This window comes from Saccoglossus kowalevskii, chromosome 8 (assembly GCF_978046115.1).
Source record: "Saccoglossus kowalevskii chromosome 8, keSacKowa6.1, whole genome shotgun sequence".
Lineage (NCBI taxonomy): Eukaryota > Metazoa > Hemichordata > Enteropneusta > Harrimaniidae > Saccoglossus > Saccoglossus kowalevskii.
In genome coordinates, this window is record NC_140648.1 from 25,168,905 (window position 1) to 25,191,631 (window position 22,727).

General features: G+C 34.2%; 1 protein-coding gene across 1 annotated transcript in view; it reads right to left on the reverse strand.

The window, feature by feature from the left end:
• Positions 1-22,727, reverse strand: part of LOC100372617 (uncharacterized) — a 94,682-nt gene that overhangs the window by 25,235 nt on the left and 46,720 nt on the right. The window contains exons 4-9 of the mRNA XM_078009123.2: positions 17,249-17,400; positions 14,696-14,792; positions 10,075-11,004; positions 1,979-2,074; positions 1,573-1,596; positions 188-241 (exon numbers count right to left, since the gene is read on the reverse strand). Of these exons, the coding sequence (XP_077865249.2) occupies positions 188-241; positions 1,573-1,596; positions 1,979-2,074; positions 10,075-11,004; positions 14,696-14,792; positions 17,249-17,400 (1,353 nt within the window). The remainder of the gene's footprint in view (positions 1-187; positions 242-1,572; positions 1,597-1,978; positions 2,075-10,074; positions 11,005-14,695; positions 14,793-17,248; positions 17,401-22,727) is intronic.

Consider the following 22,727-nt stretch of genomic DNA (forward strand, 5'->3'; position numbering starts at 1 on the left):
TAATTGAGAAGTTTAAATACATCATGTAAAAATTATGCAAATTACCTATCCAAAAGATTGATTGCCTAGGCACTACCTGTATAGGTCTTGGAGACCTCAGAAAGTACATAAATTAGACTAACAATTGCCTATATTGCTAAACGCAAGGAGATTCATGCAGGATTAATACAAATGGTCTACAACTCACCTTGGGGTCATTTTCTTGCTTAATTAACCACCCTTTTTTAAGATGAATGATTTCCTGAAAGTGACAAGAAGGAAGTACACGTCATAGTCTCCATCTCCATCTCACATTGACTCATTATCAATTAGATTTACACTATTATTACATTTGTCACACTTTAATAATGTAATTTACAATAATGGAGGTCATTAAAAACAAAATAATGATCTCATGCAGATAAAACACTTAATATTTAAGCAGTTAATTTGCATAATCCAACTCATTATAAAATTAAATTTTAATTGAAGTTGTACTCTGAGGTTATTCATAGAGCTACAACGAGGTCCCCGGACTATTTATGCAAAATATTTGATGGTCTATGTATGCATAAATGATTTTTCCAGATTCATCATTATTCTGAAGCATAATAATTTTGGATGGAAGTGAATCTTTGTGAATCTATGGGAAATTACTTAAAAGCGTTAACAAGTAAAATTCATAGAACCCAAAATGATTACCAACCTTCGGACACACTAAAAATAAAAACATTTAAATTTGTTTATTACACATTTCCCCCAACTTGGACCATCAAATATTTCACATAACAGTCTCAATACCCAAATAATTTACACTTTCAACTTGTCCCCTTTTTGGTTATTTTCTCTTGAATCAGTGTCAAAAATCAAGCTGAATTATCTAAGTTAAAGATTCAGTTGAATTGATCAGTCAACAAATACACTCAGTAAATATGAAAGGTAGATGTTCCCTGATTGGTGAGTCAATTAGGAGTTGGAGTTAAGTAGCCAATCAGGGACAGCCTTGTTAGTCCTGCTAAATCACACAATAAACAAGCAAGTTGTGCTTTGATTGATTGGCTAAGACAGTAAAGTGTTTAATTGCATAACCAAACAGGGCAACCTTATATGTCAATTCACTCCCAACATGTTTGAATCAGGATTTTGTTTGTTTTGACAACAATAGTTTCAGAATGAAACAATAACAGAAAACATATATAGAAAATATATTTGTAGGAAAATATCACGATGGCAACTCCTGACACAAGGAGAGAGAAAGAGATAAACTCAAAAAATAATGTCAGCCAAACAATTGAGCATACTTTTGTGCAATCTGTTATTCATGCATAAACACACCCCATGTGACAATAATAATTTACATAGAGAGAGTAAACACACATAAACCCATCAAAAAAAAAAAAAACAGTGTTATATTTTGTAGGCCATTTATGGTGCTGACACAATTACCTGTTTTTAGTGCCCACTCATCATGCAATGGCTTTTCGAACAGTAATGCCTTAAATTAAGTTTGCAAGGAATTAGTTTTCCCAATAAACACGAGTAAATCACACAAACATGTGAATTATCACAAATCAGCGGCACAAATATAATTACCATAATGTCGTTACCAGCATGCATCTGAAATAAAGTCCCCACGGTGGTTTAATCATAATGTGTTACAAAAACAAAATAAACATGTTGCAGTATAAACTCTCACAAATTGAAAACTGAACTGACTTCACCAAATAACAAGTTCAAATAACCCTGGTGTAGACAACCTATACAAGTACCATGTTTGGTAAGCATTTTTATTCAACTTTTTTGCAATACAATAAAATAAATTGAACCCAAGGTCACTTCCAAGGTCAATCAATCCACAATTAATTTATAATTTTTCATTAATTTATTTTTTAATGGGAACATGAGATAAATTTTGAACATTGTTTTGTAATATTTTCCATAATTATGAAAATAATAATAAAAATTAGGATAAAAAAATTGAAAAAATCAGTTCACTTACCCCAAGTCCAGGAAATTCATATTTGCGTGTAAGATTGGTGATATCATCGGATACATTGGGATCAGAATTTGCTCTTTTCCTTGGTTCAGGAAGCTCCTGCACAAAGACGTGGAACATGTACATGGTCAGACTTTTAGCAGTTACGTGCACAGAATCACAGCGCAATTTCCTGTCAGTTTCATTTATGACCCTTGGCGGATGGCGTACTAAATGCCATCATATCGATGATATATACTTTGAAATGCAAAATGATTAACTCTGCTTCGGTAATGACCACTTAAGGTGAATTAATGAGAACTCGGGTAGGTAGTAGTACATGTATATGTCACGGTTGGAATACTGCGATGGTATCCTTCTAAACAGTGTTGATCACTGACGATGGCACACCCTGCACAGACACAACACTAAATTGCTCTGGCATCAGTTTTTTGCAAGCTGTGAAATGAGCTTTTATAGTGTCCAAAATACACACTCTGGTTATTAGTAAAAATACTGTCATAAGAACAGATGTGACAGAGAGATAAAAACTGCCTCAGCAACAATGACTGCGAATTGTTCTTTGTAGCCTGTTTGGGATCTAGGCTAATCATTACACGTCATCGTTTGGGGTCACACTCAAAATCTCTTCAAAGTAAGTTAGTTTTGTTTGAATGTCTTTGGATCAATATAATGCTGACAACATGCTACTCTGACATCACCACAGAAACAATATGTATGGCTAATATTTGTTCGAGTACCCCACTGTAAATAGTGGCCTACGATACCAAACCATGCACGTCATTAATTGGGCTGTGTACATTGCATTCATAACAAATACAATCACTGCTCCACCGGCAAACCAGAAACATACACAAGTTTCCATGCAGAACAACAATGTACATGTATAACGCAGTACTGAGAGACGACTGTCAATTCCGCTCCTCAGACATACATGTATATTACAAATTCCAATACACAGCCGCTTGATGAGTGGTTTTTATCGTGTATACGATGTCGTGTTGAAGTCCACATCCTGAATGTTGAATTAATTAGAACGATAGTTGAAGTTGAAATGATCAATCCTGCGATACACTGAGAATTCATTGTCTCTGGAAACTCATACATAGTAAAGTAAGAACTGATCAGTAAAACACCCTGTCTGCAATCCCAGCATTCACATTATGAGTGACAGCCATTCAGTTGCTAATAAAGCTGAAACTGTTTGCTCTGCTTAGATACGACTACCACTGAGGCAGCAGTGTTACTGCACTGTTGAGAAGAATTTAAACCATCGATGACAGCGGTTTCAAAGCCCCACCAGGTAGCTATGTTAGCAAATTAATACTGCTGACATATAAGCATTGTTTCTGTGTTTACACAATGTGGATGTTCTATTGAGCGGTGTAGAATACCCAGAATGGAACACGTGACATGTGACTATGAACTGACATTCAGTCTCACTTGATCTATTGTACAACGGACGATTACCCGCATACCGTGCAAGATTAACTTGCCAGCCTGTTTAAATCGATCTTGGTATGATCCTGTCCTCCTACAAACGCTAGATGTATGACTTGACACGTACTATTGTAATACTATGAGTGCTACCCTATAATCTGAGAGGTAAAAAAGTGTTGACATGCACGTACATTTAGAACTATTACGAGGTTACTATGGAAACTATCCGAAAAATTGGAAATGTAAACAGCGACATATTTTAGCATAATCATATTTTCTAATTTTTGTATGTTAAAGAACACAATCTCGTTTTATTATTGTTTGCAGCTCAGCTTCCTATTTAGATGTGAAACAAGATTTCTAATCAATGTTTGCTTTTTGTTACCCTAATTAATGGCTTTGGTAAATTAGACAAGGTTTTTTATGGGAAGCGTAATGTAGGTCAGATTTCAAGATTGTTTTTTAGGCCAATAAAACGTCAAATGGTATGAAAGTTACTGAAGTATGTTACAATTACAATCCAGTTTCCTAATTCGAAGGTGGCAATCTTTGACCACGCTTCAAACAGTACCACATGGTCCATTCTTCTGCTTATGACATCACAAAAACCGAGATCGATTTCATGAAAAACTGTGCTATAGGTAACCCGTATTTTCATTTAGTAATATCAGACTAAACATTAAAACGGTTGCCTACAGGAATTCTTTTAGAGGTATTGTGCCAAAATCTATTCTGCATTATGATCATCGAAAAGCAACTAGATATTTTTAACACTATTAACCCATGCTAAACTAATTTTGGTGCAGCATTTTTTATTTTATATTATTATTTAATAATCATTGATTTTGGATCATAATTTACTTACAGGTCTGCTTTATTAATATTTTTGTAAAAATATGGAAAAAGCTGGTTTTGTTAAAACGTGATATAAGTTTATTTTTGACATGAAAATTTCTAAATATGGAGAATGTGACACAATTATAGCAGTGGTAAAAAACAAAGTCCACATCAGAAGACAGCAGATATTAAACACCATGTGTATAAAGAATCAAGGTGCAAGGCCGAAGAGTTAAGAATTAATCAGTTTTCTTTGATCTCAACACAAAGAAATAGGCTTGAGGTTAATAGGTGTTGTCACACTGGCAGACCCTGATGAGTTAACAAAGTCAATAATTAATTAACATTGAATTATTCAAGGAAGTAATCCTGAAAAGGTAACACACTGCACACAATCTTAGAATCCACAGGAAGAGACGTAAATTGTAGTTTTATGAACGATTAAGAGAATTATGGCTTTTGTCATTCCGCAGACATCGTGTGGAGAAGGCGATTACATACCATCATTGTGGTGGAATGTCTAATAGTTGAGTTCAGCCTGCTGCTTGCTGTGTTTTTATGCCAATTTTTGAAAAATCACTTTCATTCATATTTTCATCAGATTCTCCAAACAACTACCAGGTGTAACTGGTGTAACTTCTGGATAAAATTGTCGAAAATATAGAAACAAACCACACTGATAAATTACAACAACGGTAACAGCTTGGCAAGCATCTTTAAACATAGCACCAGGGGAGACACAGCAATCAAAAGTAACAATTGGCTCAGGGTATTGATAATATCATTGTATCAGACAGTTTTAATGCACAATGGGTAAGGTTATCATAGACTAGATACAAGCAGCCTCTCAGTTGAGATAGCTCTGCTGTTACATGTAACAATGCACATTTCAATGAAAAAATTGAAGATATCCTCACAAAATCAACAAATCTGAGAGAGGTCCACTTGAAGTATCTATATGTTATAATATCAAGGCAATCAGACTTGCGTTTTTTAACAAGAAGTCAAAAATACCCTTTTCATCAAAAATGACAAAAATATTCACAAAAATTAGAGAAAATCTAAGTGAGGTCTGCCCAAGGTACATATACACTAAGTATCAAAGCAATCAGAAGATGAATAAGTAAAAAGTTGATGCGTACGACAACAGCGGTGTACGATCACTTATATGATAAGCTCTGCTTGACAAAGCTAACAGCGGAGCAATTTTAACTTGCATAAATCAACACTTAAATGTTAATAACCCGCAGCCGTCTACAATGGTTTTAACCAACAACAACCCTAAAGTGGTTCTAACTGACAATGACCCTAAGTCGTTTTGAACAGACAACAACCCTGAAATGGTTTGAACCGACAACAACCCAAAAATGGTTCTAACCGACAACAACCTCATTCAATGCTGAATGTGTCAGCGTGAAAAATGAAAACAAGACTGCAAAGTCTTCTTTCAGCTGTCTGCCTCTTTTAAAACATAAACCCTATCTATTAATACACAGGCTGGGTGTGTTTTGGTTTCAGTGCAATGGAACCAAAGTGTTTTAGTCAAATGTATAAACTGAGAACCAACAACGTTTCATTGCATACTCCACAGACTTGCATACATATACATTATGTCTACATCCCTTAGGTTGGTTCATACACACTTACAGATCTCATTATAGATGGTACTTCCACAGCAACAAATAAACCAAGGAACACTGTAAAGTCAACGATAAATGATTTCAATATTGCTCCATAAAAAGAACCCAATGCATGTACAATCCATGGTTGTTTTACACAAAATTTTGAACATTCACTGCATGACCACCACTGCCCTTTAATTCTCCTTGATATAATTTCCACAAATCAGTGAAATTCAATTCAAATCGGAAACTATCAAATCACCACTATTAGACCCAGTTATTAAATTTATGTCTTGCTCAAGAAAAACCCGAAGGAGCTAAAATCCTTAAGATTAGGCTGAACATTGTTCCAGTAGCTTCAGGAAAAAAGAATTTTCTTTGAATGCGATGAAAAAAATCTCCAATAATGTCCATGTGTAAAGCTACATTTTTCGCTATGTACAGAATTAGGGAAATCCAGAGTCTTTTACTTCACAGACGTACTGAGAAACTTGTACACATTTTCGCAACACCCTGACTCGACTACCGTTTTTTCCTATACGGCATACCACAGCATCAATTCTGATTGGCTAAAAAAACAAAAAAACTTGTGGCGTTGAATGCACGTTCATTGTCAGTATTGTTATGCAAATTCAAACTAGCTAATCATTTACAACCTTCCGAGCCAGTGCAGATTAGCCCCAGCATCAACTAAAGAAAATTCAATCAGTAAGGAACGCCGCAGCTTGTCTCATCATCGCTCAGTAAATCTGATCATATCATACCGATACTCATATCTCCACTAGCTCCGTGTTGAGTAATACATTAGGTAAAAAATATGTCTAATCACTTTTTTAAAATTATCCAGGACAAATCTCTGAATAATCTTTAATCCACTGTGACAACGTATGAATGATCACGTACTCCAAGGTCATCAGCGAGCAGGCTATTACAGCATTAAGATACTATCACTACTAGGAAAGCATATGGCTGACAGGCATTCCCGACTGCTTTGATTTTATGAATCGACTTTCTCTGTCAGTGTAAGCTCGTGCTCATCAACAGTCACCTTTCAGGAGTCACTTAAAAACATTCTTTTTAAAACAATCTTATTTAACTCTGTTTTTAATCCTATTTTTACTGTCATTTCAACTATGTAAAATGCTCTGAGACATAGTGTAGTGCACTATTAAAATTGTAATTTTAATAGTGGTAATTGTAAGAATAATAAAAATAAAATAAAAAATTTGAAACATTAACTGTTTAATATCAACAAAAGTGAAAAAAAGTTTGGAGACAGTAAACTGTTAAAATCTTACACCTCAATAAATAAGACTGCCATGCAGGTTGATTAAAATACATTCTCTGTAGTCATATAGAAAATACAATTCAAGATATTAATGTGCACACCATAATTATGTCTCAGTAAATACTGCCCTCTGTAGGACAACAATACAGGTAATCAACAATATCAGAGATAACAGCTTTTTATGCAGATACAACCGAAGCATTTTAACACCAGACTTAGAAATTAAGTACCGTATGCTTAATCTTCACGATATATTAATTTTTCAAATATCTAAATGAAAAATTTGGGTACACAGCAAACTACTATACTCTAAGTTGTGGCAATTTAATTCAAGATGGCTGCCAGAGTCAGCAACAACATTTCGTTTCCATGGTAGTCTTGCAACAAAATTTTGCAATTGTCTAATAAACCTTCATTTATTCAGGGTTAGTTAAACTACTATACTCTCGGTTGTGACAATTTAATTCAAGATTGCTGCCAGAGTCAGCAACAACATTTCATTTCCATGGTAGTTTTGCAACAACATTTTGCAATTGTTTAATGAACCTTCATTTATTCTGGGTTAGTGGCATATCACCTTTCTCCAACAATGATTATTGATGAGGACTTAAAATTAAACATTTATTTTTTACTCCCTCAACAATTAGAAATTAATCAAACGTAAATTTATATCACACCTATTTTTCCCTCATTACTTGAGATAAATCGACTTTATACAACATGCGACAAGAAATGCTAATTGACCCAACAGAAAGTATATTAATGAAGTCATCTCACTGATGTAATTTATCACTTCGCAGATCTATGTTTCATCACACCCTGCTGTTCCCCATTTCCGAGAAATAATGAAACGTTGGAATTTAATCTAGCCCCGGTATGATATGGTTGAGTTAAAGCATGCAATCTTTTTCGTTACAAACTAAAGACCCCCTAGCTATTTAAACATTTGCACCATGAACCAAGCAATGAGTAAGAGACATTGCTGCAATGTTGCATATTTTATCAAATTATACGTCTGGTAAACATGCATATAGTAAATGCATAATGAGTGAACAGTGTTTGGTTGCAATCAATCATCTGTGTACTAAACTAATCACCAGTTCAGACTAATGGATTGATAGCAATTTTTTTTTTTGCTACTGGTGTTTCTTTTTTTATTATTTTGACTTAACGACAAGAGTGAAATGAATCCTGATTGAATTGGAAGTTAGAATCTTTGAAAGCTTTTAGCGCAATATTAAATGGAGCACATACATGGTTTGCATATCCCATCACTAGAGGGCGCTCTTTTCACTCATAATTTGTTGGAGCTCTAAAAAAATGTCTTATTTAAACTACCAGTATATTTGGTGTCTAAGTTCAAAGTAGTAACAGTTGTTAGCGTAGGCAAAGAAATTTGTCAAAGAAGTGTGTAATAAAAAGGAAAAACACAGAAATTTAAATTGTAGTTTGTTATCTCCCACTGACTGCTGTTAAAACCTGTCAACCAACCCCTCTCCAATAAATATTGAATTAATTTACTTGCATTCTTCTTTAGTGGGTACACAGTTAAACATATTTATGGCTGAATAGACTACTGAGACATAAATACTAGTAGACCCTGAGACAGAGTGGGAATACAGAATGTCACAACCATACCTGCACAAAAGATCATGACATATACTTTAACATTTTACAGTCAATTCTTATTTTCCCAGAAGCCATTAAAACAACTTGGGTTCAACTTAAAGTGAATTCTTGAATAACACTTTCTATATTTTTTTTTTATCATTCTACGAAAAAGACTTTATCAATCAGAATTCCTGGCAGAAGAGAAACACTGCGACCTGAGTGCCATCGGAAATTACTTGAGAGTGCCTTTCTCATCCAAGATGCTTTTATGGAAAAGCGGTGGTGGTCAATAGAAAGGATCCATGTAAAATAAAGGACATATTGTAATACTAAGTGAGAGAACATCAACAGGGCCACATTACGCATGCTAGATTTCACAATGTGACAACATAACAACGTATTGGGCTATTTTGTAAGCTTTTTCACTGAACGACAGTCAGTTACAGCTTAACAATGTCAATTGTATGTCAAACGTTTTAATTACCAATACCGATACAATACAAAAACCAATCAAACTCTTGTCATGTGTCACTATGCAGAGGACATTTCAACATGAACCGTGGACAAGTAATAACAAAATGAATCTACAATGACACAACAAAATGTAGTGGAATGTGTATAGCGAACCACCCAAGGTACCTGAAAAAAATGTACTTTTATATACAGACCACCTGAGGTGGTCTTTATATTGAGGGTGATTTAATTCAATTGTTTCTAACAATACGGCAGTACCGTAATTTTTCAGTTTAAAGAAGCAATTTGGAGATGATAATAAATATGTTTGTTTGTCTTAATTGATTAGTGCAATTGTACATTGTGTACTTATTGAAATTGAGTGCATAGATAGACGAGTGTAACACATAAAACATGACATCATTTCTCAATCTTTATAAGGGGTTAAATCGATGAAAGCAGTTTCAACAGAGTAGTCACTGGTCATATTGGATAGGTGGTCTTTACATTTTACTTTTAAGTCAAGTACTGTAAAATACTTTATTTTAATAGCGGGAACTATTTTTTGCTGAAAAGACCTTTTGGGTGTTTTTTATGGAATTTATTTTCATTGATCTTTAATGAGTTGAATGTAAAATATAGGAAAAAGGTATATTAACTGGATTTCATTTTCACTGAATCATCCCTTCAGCAAAAGTAGCGAAAATTAATTCCAAGCAGTAATAAAGTATTTATAAAGTATTTATAAAGATCAGATAGGGCTACTCTGTTAAAATTATTTCCCATCATGTTCATTCTTTCATTAAACAAATAAAATTAAGCATATCAAATTAAATTCGACACCTCACCTCTGATTGTTTGTCACTAATAAATTGAAGTGCTGACTCCTTGGTTGGCGACATTGCGCTCACGTCCAAAGTATGTCGTGCCCTCCTTTCCTGTTGGTGTCGTCGTCTTTCAATTGTGCGTTTACTCGGCGCAATGTCTTCATAACTTCCTCTCAAAGATGGCTGCCGCTGAGAAATATTTCGGTCAGTTTGCCGATCACTTCTTACATAGTCAGTTCTCAACCTTTCATCCTGCTTTTTATTACTGTCATTCCAAGAAGACCGTTCGTTGTAAGCGTCAGGAAGGGGATATTCAGTACCGCCATACCACCTCCTAGCACATGGCTCTTTCACATTTCGACGGCTATCTACAGATCCGGTTTTCAGTTTTTCCGGATGCTCAAATTGATCCTTCAGTGTTGGGAAAAGGTCATGACTCTCTGAGAGTTCTCGTTGGAATTCAGGTCTTGACGTATCTGAACGTCTCCGAGTCTGTTTAGTTGTTTCCTGCGGCTGATAATCAGTGAGTTTAGCTTTTGGCACACTTGCTAATGATTCATATTGCTTTTTATGTCCATGAAATCGTGGCTGTTCCGCTTTCTGTCGAAGACTCTCATATACACTTCCACCTCGGCTTTCACTGTTACATGAGGAGACACTAGACACAGAACTGTCAGATGGTGTTCTACTTCGATCTCCCGTCTTCCCACCAACAGAGATGAACCTGCTTGAATCATTCTTACTGTCAATTCGACTCGTTCGAGTAACACTTTTCGAGCGCTGCCTATCATTGTCGTAAATACTCCTCTGTTGCCGTGGTAATGCATCAACAAACCCAGTATATCTGTCAACTGATATTGGCCTGCGATCACGCGGCGTTCCCCTGACAGACTGCTCTTTTGGAACACTCTTTAGTACTGGAAATTCTGGTTTTGATACTTTCTCAGGTATCTAGAATAAAAACAAAATGATGTAAATTTCAAACTGGCACTGTATAAGATGCAAAATCATAACAACTTTATGGTCAGGCGAAACAAACTCTGGAATAGAAACAAACTCAGGCAGGGTATAACAATATTCTTAGGCCTACATTTGTACTTGCACACTAATTAGATGTGATTAGATTTAAATCAACAGTTAGATTTTGTTATATACTACATTATTCAAATATGAGGTTCCATGACCAATTAGATACACAGTTGATATTTATAAAGTGTATGCGCTAATACAATAGATACGTTAATGCCATAATATTAACTGTTAAGAATGAATATCTCTGACAACACTTTTAAATTTTTTTTTAAATTCTGCTAAATTATTTCTCTGTCTGGCTATTTAGAAGTCAGAAGAAAAAACTGTACAGCTGAACAATTTGTTAACGAATGAACTTCAATACTTTGTGTTTTTTTGGGACTAATGTTCAATTCAAAATGGCCGTCAGAGAAGGCTAAACACTATAGGGAAATCACAAAGTCACTGTCATTTATTTGATACAAATTTTTCGTGCGACAAAATATCTGACTATTAAATGACTGTTAGGTGTAAGTAGCTTTGTATTGGCTCAAAACCTAAAGATACTGAAGTACAAAAAATGCCAAGTTGCTACATAGCATAATGCCATAGGTGACGGCATCCATAAATCTTATGTAAGTGGTTGCTGTTCATCTTCATTTTATTGTCCCGTTTTCATCTTTACACACAGCAAGAGATTACATCACAGGAAGCCGAAATTGTCTCTTCAGCGAGAAAATAAAGCATTAACTAAAATAAAGTGATGTACATGTACGGCGTGATTGAGGAAATCAAATTATCTCTTGCACAGAGAGAATGGTACAATTGAATTTCAGCATGAGAGATCCTCAACTGGCGTAATTGTCACACTGTGAGTTTGTGTTTCAAATTTTATCATTGAACACCAGAAAAAGATGAGAATCTAAAAAGTTTTCAATTTTTAGATGAAAGCTACATCATAAACGCTCTATTTGATACTGTAAAAGGATTAATTATTCACTGGGTTTTAATTTTGCTTATTTCGCTGATTGGAAAAATGCGCTAAATTAAAACCCAGCGAATATGTAAAATTTAGCATAGAACACATTATCTAAATGACGAAACCGTGAATTTAAAACCCACTGAATATGCCTGAAATGGTAAATCAGTGAAATTTAAACCCAGTGAAAATTAGTCATTTTACAGTATTTTGATACGAAGATAGTCACACAGCTTTTACTTCCAAACTTGGAATATTAATTCTGTGACAAAATATACAACTGCTAAAATCCTATTTCTAACCACAGTTTGTGTTAAAATTTTAACTCACAGGTTTGTTTGAGTGGATTTTACAGTCAAAACATAATCATTTAAACTATGAGTGCGGCTTGTAATTAAGACATTTGCAGTTTTTGAATTGTAGTCATCAAAACTGTTAGTCAGAGCTGCCAACTAGGGATGGTTTGTAATCATGATACATGTACAGTTAATAATAAAAAAATGTAAACAGTAAACATTGTATGTACTGTCACCACCAGCAATTTCTATATCATGTTTGCTATATTAGTAGTAATGTGCTGACGTGAATCACAGAGGCGTTTCTGAAGTCAAAACAAGAAATATTTAAATGATATTAATAGTAAGCAACAAATGCAATTTTTGGTTCATATACGCTTCTATTGGTGTCACACTACTAATAGAGACAAGCTGCCGATCGGCTGAGATAGCTCCGCTGTTAGCAAGGCACATTTCAATTAAAGAACTGAAGACATCATTAGAAAATGAACAATATGTATAGTATCAAAGCAATCGGACTTACAGTTTTTAACAAGAAGTCGAAAATATCACTTTCTACCAAAAATCACAAAAATATTCACCAAAATTAGAGAATTTAAGATATCATCACGAAATGAACAAATCTGAGAAAGGTCTACATGTAGTATCTATATATGTAATATCAAAGCAATTGAACTTAAGGTTTTTAACAAGAAATCGAAAATATCACTTTTTACCAAAAATGACAAAAATATTCACCAAAATTAGAGAATTGAAGATATCATCACAAAATGAACAAATCTGAGAGGGGTCCACATGTAGTACATATATATGTAATATCAAAGCAATCGGACTTACAGTTTTTAACAAGAAGTCGAAAATATCACTTTTTACCAAAAATGACAAAAATATTCACCAAAATTAAAGAATCGAAGATATCATCACGAAATGAACAAATCTGAGAAAAGTCTACATGTAGTATCTATATACGTAATATCAAAGCAATTGAACTATTGGTTTTTAACAAGAAGTCAAAAATATCTCTTTTTACCAAAAATTACAAAAATATTCACCAAAATTAGAGAATTGAAGACATCATCACAAAATGAACAAATCTGAGAGAGATACACATGTAGTACCTATATATGTAATATCAAAGCAATTGGACTTGCGGTTTTTAACAAGAAGTCAAAAATATCATTTTTTACCAAAAATGACAAAAATATTCACCAAAATTAGAGAATTGAAGATAGCATTACAAAATGAACAAATGTGAGAGAGGTCCACATATAGTACCTACATATTTAATATCAAAGCAATTGGACATGCGGTTTTTAACAAGAAGTTGAAAATATCACTTTTTACCAAAAATGACAAAAATATTCACCAAAATTAGAGAATTAAAGATATCATCACGAAATGAACAAACCTGAGAGAGGTCCACATGTAGTACCAATATATATAATATCAAAGCAATTGGACTTGCGATTTTTAACAAGAAGTCGAAAATATCACTTTTTACCAAAAATGACAAAAATATTCACCAAAATTAGAGAATTGAAGATATCATCATGAAATGAACAAATCTGAGAGAGGTCTACCCAAGGTACATATACACGAAGTATCAAAGCATTCAGGCTTGTAGTTTTCAAGAAGAAGTCGAAAAAGTAAAACATTGACACGGACGACGACGACAGACAATCACTCGTATGATAAGCTCCGCTCGACAAAGTCGACAGCGAAGCTAAAAATATGATATAATAAAAAGTAAAGAAAGATAACAGTAATATCATTATCCCTGTCACCTGGTAAATAATTTACTCTGTAAATAAAGAAACTATTGGTAAGTTTGTCTTTCTATGGCTACAGAGATTCATGATGTAATACATGTGATACTGTTTGACTTTTAAATGACACAAACTTATTCCACGTACATGTTACAGACGTCACAAAACACAACGGATGCAATATTAATGATTTCGCTCATCACATCTTCCTAATACAGGAAGTAAACAGGGAAACAAGCCTTGAGTACATCCAGTGGCATGCCCCAGGAAAAAAATGATCCAATTTCCATTCCCGGCATACAAACTCAAATAAACATCTGGGTGTGCCAATGAAAGAAAAACAATCCTTGAGAAGTGGTCATGCTATGATATGACGTAATTTAAATCGGAATTATAACAGCTAAACTTCCAGAAACTTACAGAAAGTTATTTGAAAGTCAGAAAATAAACTTGGGAGTAACTAAAAACGTAGTTTTTGACAGTTTGAGAAATCACAACATCATTGTTTCCATGGTAACAAGCTCAGTCGCCCCTCTTTTTAATTGCTGTTTTTTTTGTTTGTTTTTTTTATTTATTTGAGAGGTATTTACCGTTGTTTGTTGATGGCGGGCTGGGGTCTCTCGTTTCTTCTTGGACTTAGCAGCAAGCCTATTGATGGCAGGGTATTCTGCTAGTACAGCAAACCACCTGAGGGGTTTAAAAAAAAAAAAATTAATATATTTATCATTAGCGCCAAAGTCAATTCACCTCCCACAAAATAAAATTAACACAAAATTACCACGATAACTATTAATTTCCACACCCAGTTAATTTTCTAACACTAACTATTAAATGTATCCCTTCAGTAATTTATTTTTTGACAGATTTGAATACTGTCTTTCACATCTGTGGTCACTGTGATATGACTTTTCTATAAACCTGTCGATTCCAAATTAAATCTCGGCAAATGTTCTGTTTGTTTTTATTTGAAATATCGAATTACTATTTATTAAATTGATCAAAATGTATTCTTTTAATTTACACACTCGAAAAAGGTAACTTCCATTTCTATTCTATGTGATTTATGAACTCGAAAAACAAAACAAAAAAACTTTTTACTGTATGTCAATTTGGTCCAAACAAAGAAATTATAGAAAACTACTTAAAAATATGCAAAATGAGGCATTAAAATAATGGCGTTAAATCTAAATATTGCAATTATATGCACCAAAACATTAATAATTACTATTGCTATGAACATTTATAAAAAAACAGCCAAGACTTGGGCATCCATTTTGAATTTAAAAATTAGTTACTGTAAAATGACTAATTTTCACTGAGTTTAAATTTCACTGATTCACCATTTCAGGCATATTCAGTGGGTTTTAAATTCACGGTTTCGTCATTTAGATAATGTGTTCTATGCTCAATTTTACATATCCACTGGGTTTTAATTTAGCGCATTTTCCAGTCAGCGAAATAAGCTGAATTAAAACCCAGTGAATAATTACCCCCTTTACAGTATCTTTCAATCAACATGATAAAAAGGACTACGCATTTCACCAAAGAGGGCGCTGTACTTTCTACTTCATTTCTACCTCAAATTATTCCTCAGCTCCTGAGAGCGAGGTTATTTGTAGTTATGTTGGCGATCGCCACTGTGTCTGCGGAAGTACTATGGGAGATTGCATGATGGGAGTGAAAAGTCTTTTGATCAGTAAAATAATTTTAGAAAAGTGAAAACTAAAGTGACTGTGAAATAAAGTTTGGTTTTAAATATTAAATATCATGAAATTTGAATGTAATAATGAAAGGAAATTGAACTGGTATGAAAGAGCAGTAAATGTAGCCAGAATGCAAGGTCGGTCTCCAGGGGTCAAAATACATCACAATACATCCATCAAAGCGGTTGCAAAGTGTCAACAACTATGGATGAGGTAAAAGACTTTGTTTGCAGTTTGCGTGAATGGCCATGGAGAAAAATTCATGCAAATTATGTGCTTCAGTAACAGTATCTGCTACTTGTTTGTGCAATAGAAATTTATACAAAAAATGCTGCCAAAAGGCATGTCCTTCTAGTAAACAAAACAACCTTGGGACTTTTATCTTAAGAAATTGAGAAGACAAAAATCCCTTGGGACAGTCGTTGTGAAACAATAGACATGCTTCACCAGGGTATCAAGGTTATTTTGATTATTTGAAGATGGAAACTGCTGATTTATGGAAGAGCAATGTTCAATGTCATTGGCAAAGTAATGCAGTTTTTAGAGGTGTGACTCGCTAGAAGTATTCACTGTGACTCTGGACTTTTCATTCGGGTTTATGCAACACTTACTTGTTACTATCAAGAAGGTTTAATATCTTGTTTGTATTTGCACAATGTGAATGAGGGGTTTATTGTCAAAATATATACTTGTATGCCTATTGAAACCATACAAAGTTCGACCAATGCACATCCGTTTCATGTGTTAAAAGAACATTGCGATGTTCTCATGGAATTGTTAAATCTTGGTATCATTCCCAACTATCACCAAACTGTACGTTTTGACGACTCTACAAATGTATGCACTTCTGGGACTTGTAATAATTTTCTGGAAACTGTACAGCAAATCACATATTTTCATTTTTAATTGTTCATAGTTTTTCTAAATTTCAGTTTTTATTGTTCATAATTATTTACAGTAATAACATATTTTTCCGATTGTGTGCATGACAGCTTTGCCCACACACAATAAGACAAGATGATATGTACGGATATGTGCGAGTATGTTTCATGGATTAATAGGCCACTCCTTTGCTTCAATTCCAACTACATCTCTGGAAATATCACTTTCTGTTTATCATCCATATTTTGATATCCCACAATGTGTCGATTGCTTATCTGGAAATTCTAACTACTATTTTGCAAAATTTGACCAGCCTTGCTTCTACCAGTCATTTAAGTCAACTCCCATATTGTCCTTCACAGTGAAGGTTAATGCAGATATATTGTAAATTACACAGAGGTAACATTACAATACATTCTCCTTTACATTCCCCTGTATTACATAACAATCTTTGAGCTGAGGCAGTTATGGTTCTACAACCATCACCAGTTCTCTTGTACATATTTGTTTATTTAAACTCTAGTATTACGTGACTGATAACACAAAAGAAATTCTGACCTGTCTCGTTCCTCTCGGATTTCAGCTTTAATGAATGTGGTGGTATCCGTGGTAACAATTCCCATGGAGAGTTCGTGCCCAGTTTTTTCATCAGCTTTATAGACATCAGAGCAATCGTACATGTTGACAACACCTTGGGGTATAGTACCAGGCTGTGAAACAAACCAGACGTAATTTATCAATAATTGAAATAGACGATGTCGTTGAAAAGATTGGAGTGGAAAGTGCTGACCCAAGAGGAACGCCAACAAATACATCTTATATAATATATTATATGTACAAGAGTATTTTTGGTACATTAAAAAGAAACGCTTGTAAAAGTAATTTCACAACACAGATTTTTAATAAAAAATAGATGTAGAAGTGTAGTCATTCCCAAGAGTTACTGTGAACAGCAATCCCACTACACACAACTCCAAAAGATTATTTCTAGCACTGTACTGGAAAATATTCAGCTTTCTTTTTATAATACAATACAATATAGAATATCTCAGTACTAGAGTTTCTTTGCAGTATAATTATTCTTTACTTTAGAGACATAGGGGAGTTCACACATTAGTCAATCAGACTTCCAACACTTTTCACCCAGCCACGAAGAGGCTATCTTTAGTACTTATCAACATAATAAAGGTTGCATTAAAAGTGAAAGCACTTTACTACGGAAAATGACAATTTTATTGTAGGACACCTTTTTACACAATAAATTAAATGGTGCTATTTTATTCCATACAAGTATCATAAAAAATGTTTTATGGGTGATTTGTTGTCAAGTTGTGAGTCATACCCGGACTGACGGATGCAGGATAAGAATCACATTGAAAGGTTCAAATTGCCATTTAGATAATGTTTCCAGTGACAGTGATGGATGGATGGAAAAATTGATATTTGATAGTTATACAGTTTACATATTTATTTATAAAAGTTGTACTTCATACAGGTATGCAAATGGTATGCTGAGCTTTTTCCGTTTATTTGTTTTTTACAAAGAAGGGGTTGTTTTTGTTATTTGTACAATATTGTGACAGTCTTGGAAAAAAAAGTTGTGAGCGAGTCATTATGAACCAACACCTGTTTACTGAAAAGAATTTTTTTTTTTGTCCCTATAAGATGGTCTGCAAAGGAGATCTAAATTCAATAAATAGGTAATTATAAATTACTAGTAAAAGACAAACAAATATTCCTAGAAATACTAAATACTAAATGCAAAGTCTGTGTAAGAACTGCTTACTTTGAATCTCAGGCTATTTTTTTCTTCTCATACTCTTATGTATTTCCAAAGCATATGTGTGTTTTGTATTTTTGAAAACACTAATGATATCTCGCACTACTTTTTACAAAATTAAACTTATTCCTAGTCTACTCTGTTTTCTGTGATTCTAATTTCTATTGGGTAGAAAAGCTCACCATTGACATGAGATCTTTATCTCACACAATGTATCACTGTACATCTTCAAAAGTTGATGATTTTTAGTAGGTGCTGTGAACCAGTTTAATTAATTCCGTGAAAGCCACATTTTCAAAATTTTTTGGAATCAGCGAAAATCACAAATATTTTGCTGAGATTCTCAAAAACAGGAAGTCGCAGTCGCTTTCTTGAATACTCATAGATCAGCAAATCATAAAATTTAACATTTAAATATCTTAAAAGAGTACGGTAAGTGCTGCTGATTAAATCATCACTCAGGCCGTAATTTGGGAATGACAGGAACTTACAGAGAAGAATAAATCGTAAGTGACAAGTGAAGAAACCTCTAGAGGAACACTATTAAATAGTGAGTTTGCAGTTTAATACATATGTAAATTTGAACAACTCTCCTGCAAATCCCTACATGTATTGACTTTAAGAAATGGGTTTTACTGTGATATTCCGCGCACATACCAACACCTGTTGACCTGAAATTGCACTGATGCAGAACGAGATAAAGAAAAAACTTTCTGCAATGTCAACCGCACATTCTTGTTATTTTGTCACCAGAACTAGTGAACTCCTTGGACAAACTCATAATTATGTATATAGATCAGTCTTGCAAATATCATTCGTAAGATTGGCTCAAAACTGATTTATTTCCACACAATTCTGAACTGTCAGCATCATTGAATATCAGTATCATTTTGTCGGTTATGATATTCCTGCGATAAAATCAGAGAATTTAGACCACTGATGAATACAGCGCAAAAAAAAAGTCGGCCAAGGAAATACAGGTTGGACAATTTTGCGGACTATGCATGAGATTGGAGGTGAAGCAAGTGAAGAAAGCAGCTACAGGAGATCATGATAGGTCAAGTGAGATGGTTGATGAAGCTTCAGATATGCCTAACAACTGACCATGGTTATAGGGTGATAAATTTGAATATATTATTATTACAGATAAATAAAGTTTTTCCAAAAATGTTACATACAAAATAGTTGACGAGGATACTGTACTTAATGGTCAAAAATAAGTTCTTTAAGACCCTTGTTAAACATGTCAAAGCCACAGATCTTTAACACAACAAAACCAAGATTCATTTGAAATCTGCCCATGTCTTAGAGCTGAGAATTTTATTTGGCCACAGCCTACTTGTTGTGAAAGAGGTGCTAAACAAACATGCATAATCCAATTCAAGAAGCTGCAATGTACTTGTGTCAGCAGGACAGCTGGTTAGTTAAAATACAAACATGCATAAGAGCTGTACAAACACAGAGATTGGATTGGGGACCAGGGCAACCAAAAGCAATCAACTAGTTTCAGAAAGGAGAAATGTGTTGAAATAGCAGCACTGCACTGATGACATACTAATACTGTTTTAGAATATACACTAGAACGAAGTACCATATTTTACTCGGATAAAAGTACATTTGGAGAAACGACAAGTGTGCGATTGTAAAAAGAAATTTTTGGTTCATCTGCACTTGAAATATAAGTTAATATAAGTGACAGTCTATTTATATAGTAGTCTATTTTGCTTCATATTCAATCTATGAAAAAACATGGGCCTTTAATATATATTAGGTGAGAGGACAGTATACTTGTATCTATTGTATCACCCAGTACGGGAAAGACAGTTATATAGCATGGATTATTTAGAGCCACAAATAATTTTGTTTTTTTTGAATATGGAAAGTCAACTTTATCTCATATCGCACAAAAAAAATGAATTATTTTTTATTTTTTACAATATTTGTAGCTGAGAGAAATTAAGTTTATTTGATCCAATGTTAATGAAGAAATTATAGAAAAATACTTAAAAATGTATGAAAAGTTGTACCAAACTTTAGGCGAAAAAAATTACAGAATTCAAAGTGTTCAATAGGGCATAAAGTTCATGGCTGCATTCGTGATCCAGAATAGACGGATATTTCCGCCACAAACCGCTTGTGTATACAACATTTAGAATTTTTTTTTGCTTTTTGTTGGAGTGAACTTTCTGGTAGTTCAGTCGTGTTTAATGAAGTTATTATTGCCATCTTTTTTTACGTCTGTAGAAATGTATGAACAAGTATTGTATTGCGGCAGTAGTGAGTACTCACAGGCACGAACGATCGTAACGCATGATCGCATATTCACAAAACACTTCAAGTGACAGAATACTTGAAGACAGAGAAAATGTATGCAGTCAAGTGAAGCCACCAACAAGCTGGAAGGCTTGCAGACATTGCTAATTGCGTGTAACCCCTGGCCAGTTATTACAAGAACAGAGAATCCAATAATATATGCAAGATGCAGCGATCACCATGTGTGAATTCAACAGACTCCCTAACTGCACGGTTAAAATACAGGTAGTACATGTCAGAAGTACGTTACCAGACATTCTAGGTGTGCAGTTAAAAACACCGGCAGTACATGCACAACAGCATGGAGCATGTTCGATATATGATGAAAATACATAAATCCAAACATATACATGTATAGCAATGTTATACAAGTAATATCGTTAATGTGCCAGATGTTTAGAGCAGTTACATTATAAGCGCAGTACCCGCTAGAAATATCAAATCCTCTTACAATTCTTCAATCTGACGACTAAACTAATCTGCTTATAGTGTAAAATAAAAATTTATATATTTCTTACAATTAGAAGCAATTTGCCATCAGGTGTGTGCATACAAAATATCACAAGTAATCACTATCTGTATGATTTCAGTTTAAAATCTAACTGTAAAACTTGTTTTAGCGATATGATTCTAACAGAGTTACTATGGTAATCTGAATCATCTCTTTTTCATTCATGCACACATCTTTCATCAGAGTCGGCATATGGTTGTAGCATTAAAGGTGAAGGATGGTGATATTCAACTAGCATCATAAGTTCTGTCTCGTTTATTCCAAAGCTACATATAAATATTGCTTGTGGCGTTTCAGACAGTCGTTAAATTTCATTTTATTTATCATAACATACATGTATTTGCTTTAATAATAGAAACAAAATAAACAAATTAACCAAAAATTGCATTGGCTGTATGACATTCAATAAAATACAACAGTTTGACAACATAGACATATCCTTACTACAACATTTACATTAGACCATGCAAGTACAGGTATGGTAAATGTGCTTATTTTTCAACAAACTAGAAAATTACAATGTACATGCCACACTTTCAACAATTCAATATTTTTTTAATTTATTTATTTACATGTGAGCCGAGAGTTTATTTGGCATACCTCGAAACTTGCCACAAAAAAACAACACTAGGCTTTAAGAGATCCAACTCTATTCATGATTGGTCACTCAACTCTATTCATGATTGGCCACCCAACTCCATTCATGATTGGCCACCCAACTCCATTCATGATTGGCCACCCAACTTTATTCATGATTGGTCACCCAACTGTATTCATGATTGGCCACCCAACTCTATTCATGATTGATCACCCAATTCTATTCATGATTGGTCACCCAACTCTATTCATGATTGGTCACCCAACTCTATTCATGATTGGTCACCCAACTCTATTCATGATTGGTCACCCAACTCTATTCATGATTGGCCACCCAACTCTATTCATGATTGGTCACCCAATTATATTCATGATTGACCACCCAACTCTATTCATAATTGGCCACCCAACTATATTCATGATTGATCACCCAACTCTATTCATGATTGGTCACCCAACTCTATTTATGATTGGTCACTCAACTCTGTTCATGATTGGTCACCCAACTCTATTCATGATTGGTCACCCAACTCTATTCATGATTGGCCACCCAACTCTATTCATGATTGGTCACCCAATTATATTCATGATTGACCACCCAACTCTATTCATGATTGGCCACCCAACTCTATTCATGATTGGTCACCCAACTCTATTCATGATGAGTCACCCAACTCTATTCATGATGAGTCACCCAACTCTATTCATGATTGGCCACTCTATTCATGATTGGTCACCCAACTCTTCATGATTGGTCACCCAAATCTATTCATGATTGGTCACCCAACTCTATTCATGATTGGCCACCCAACTCTATTCATGATTGGTCACCCAAT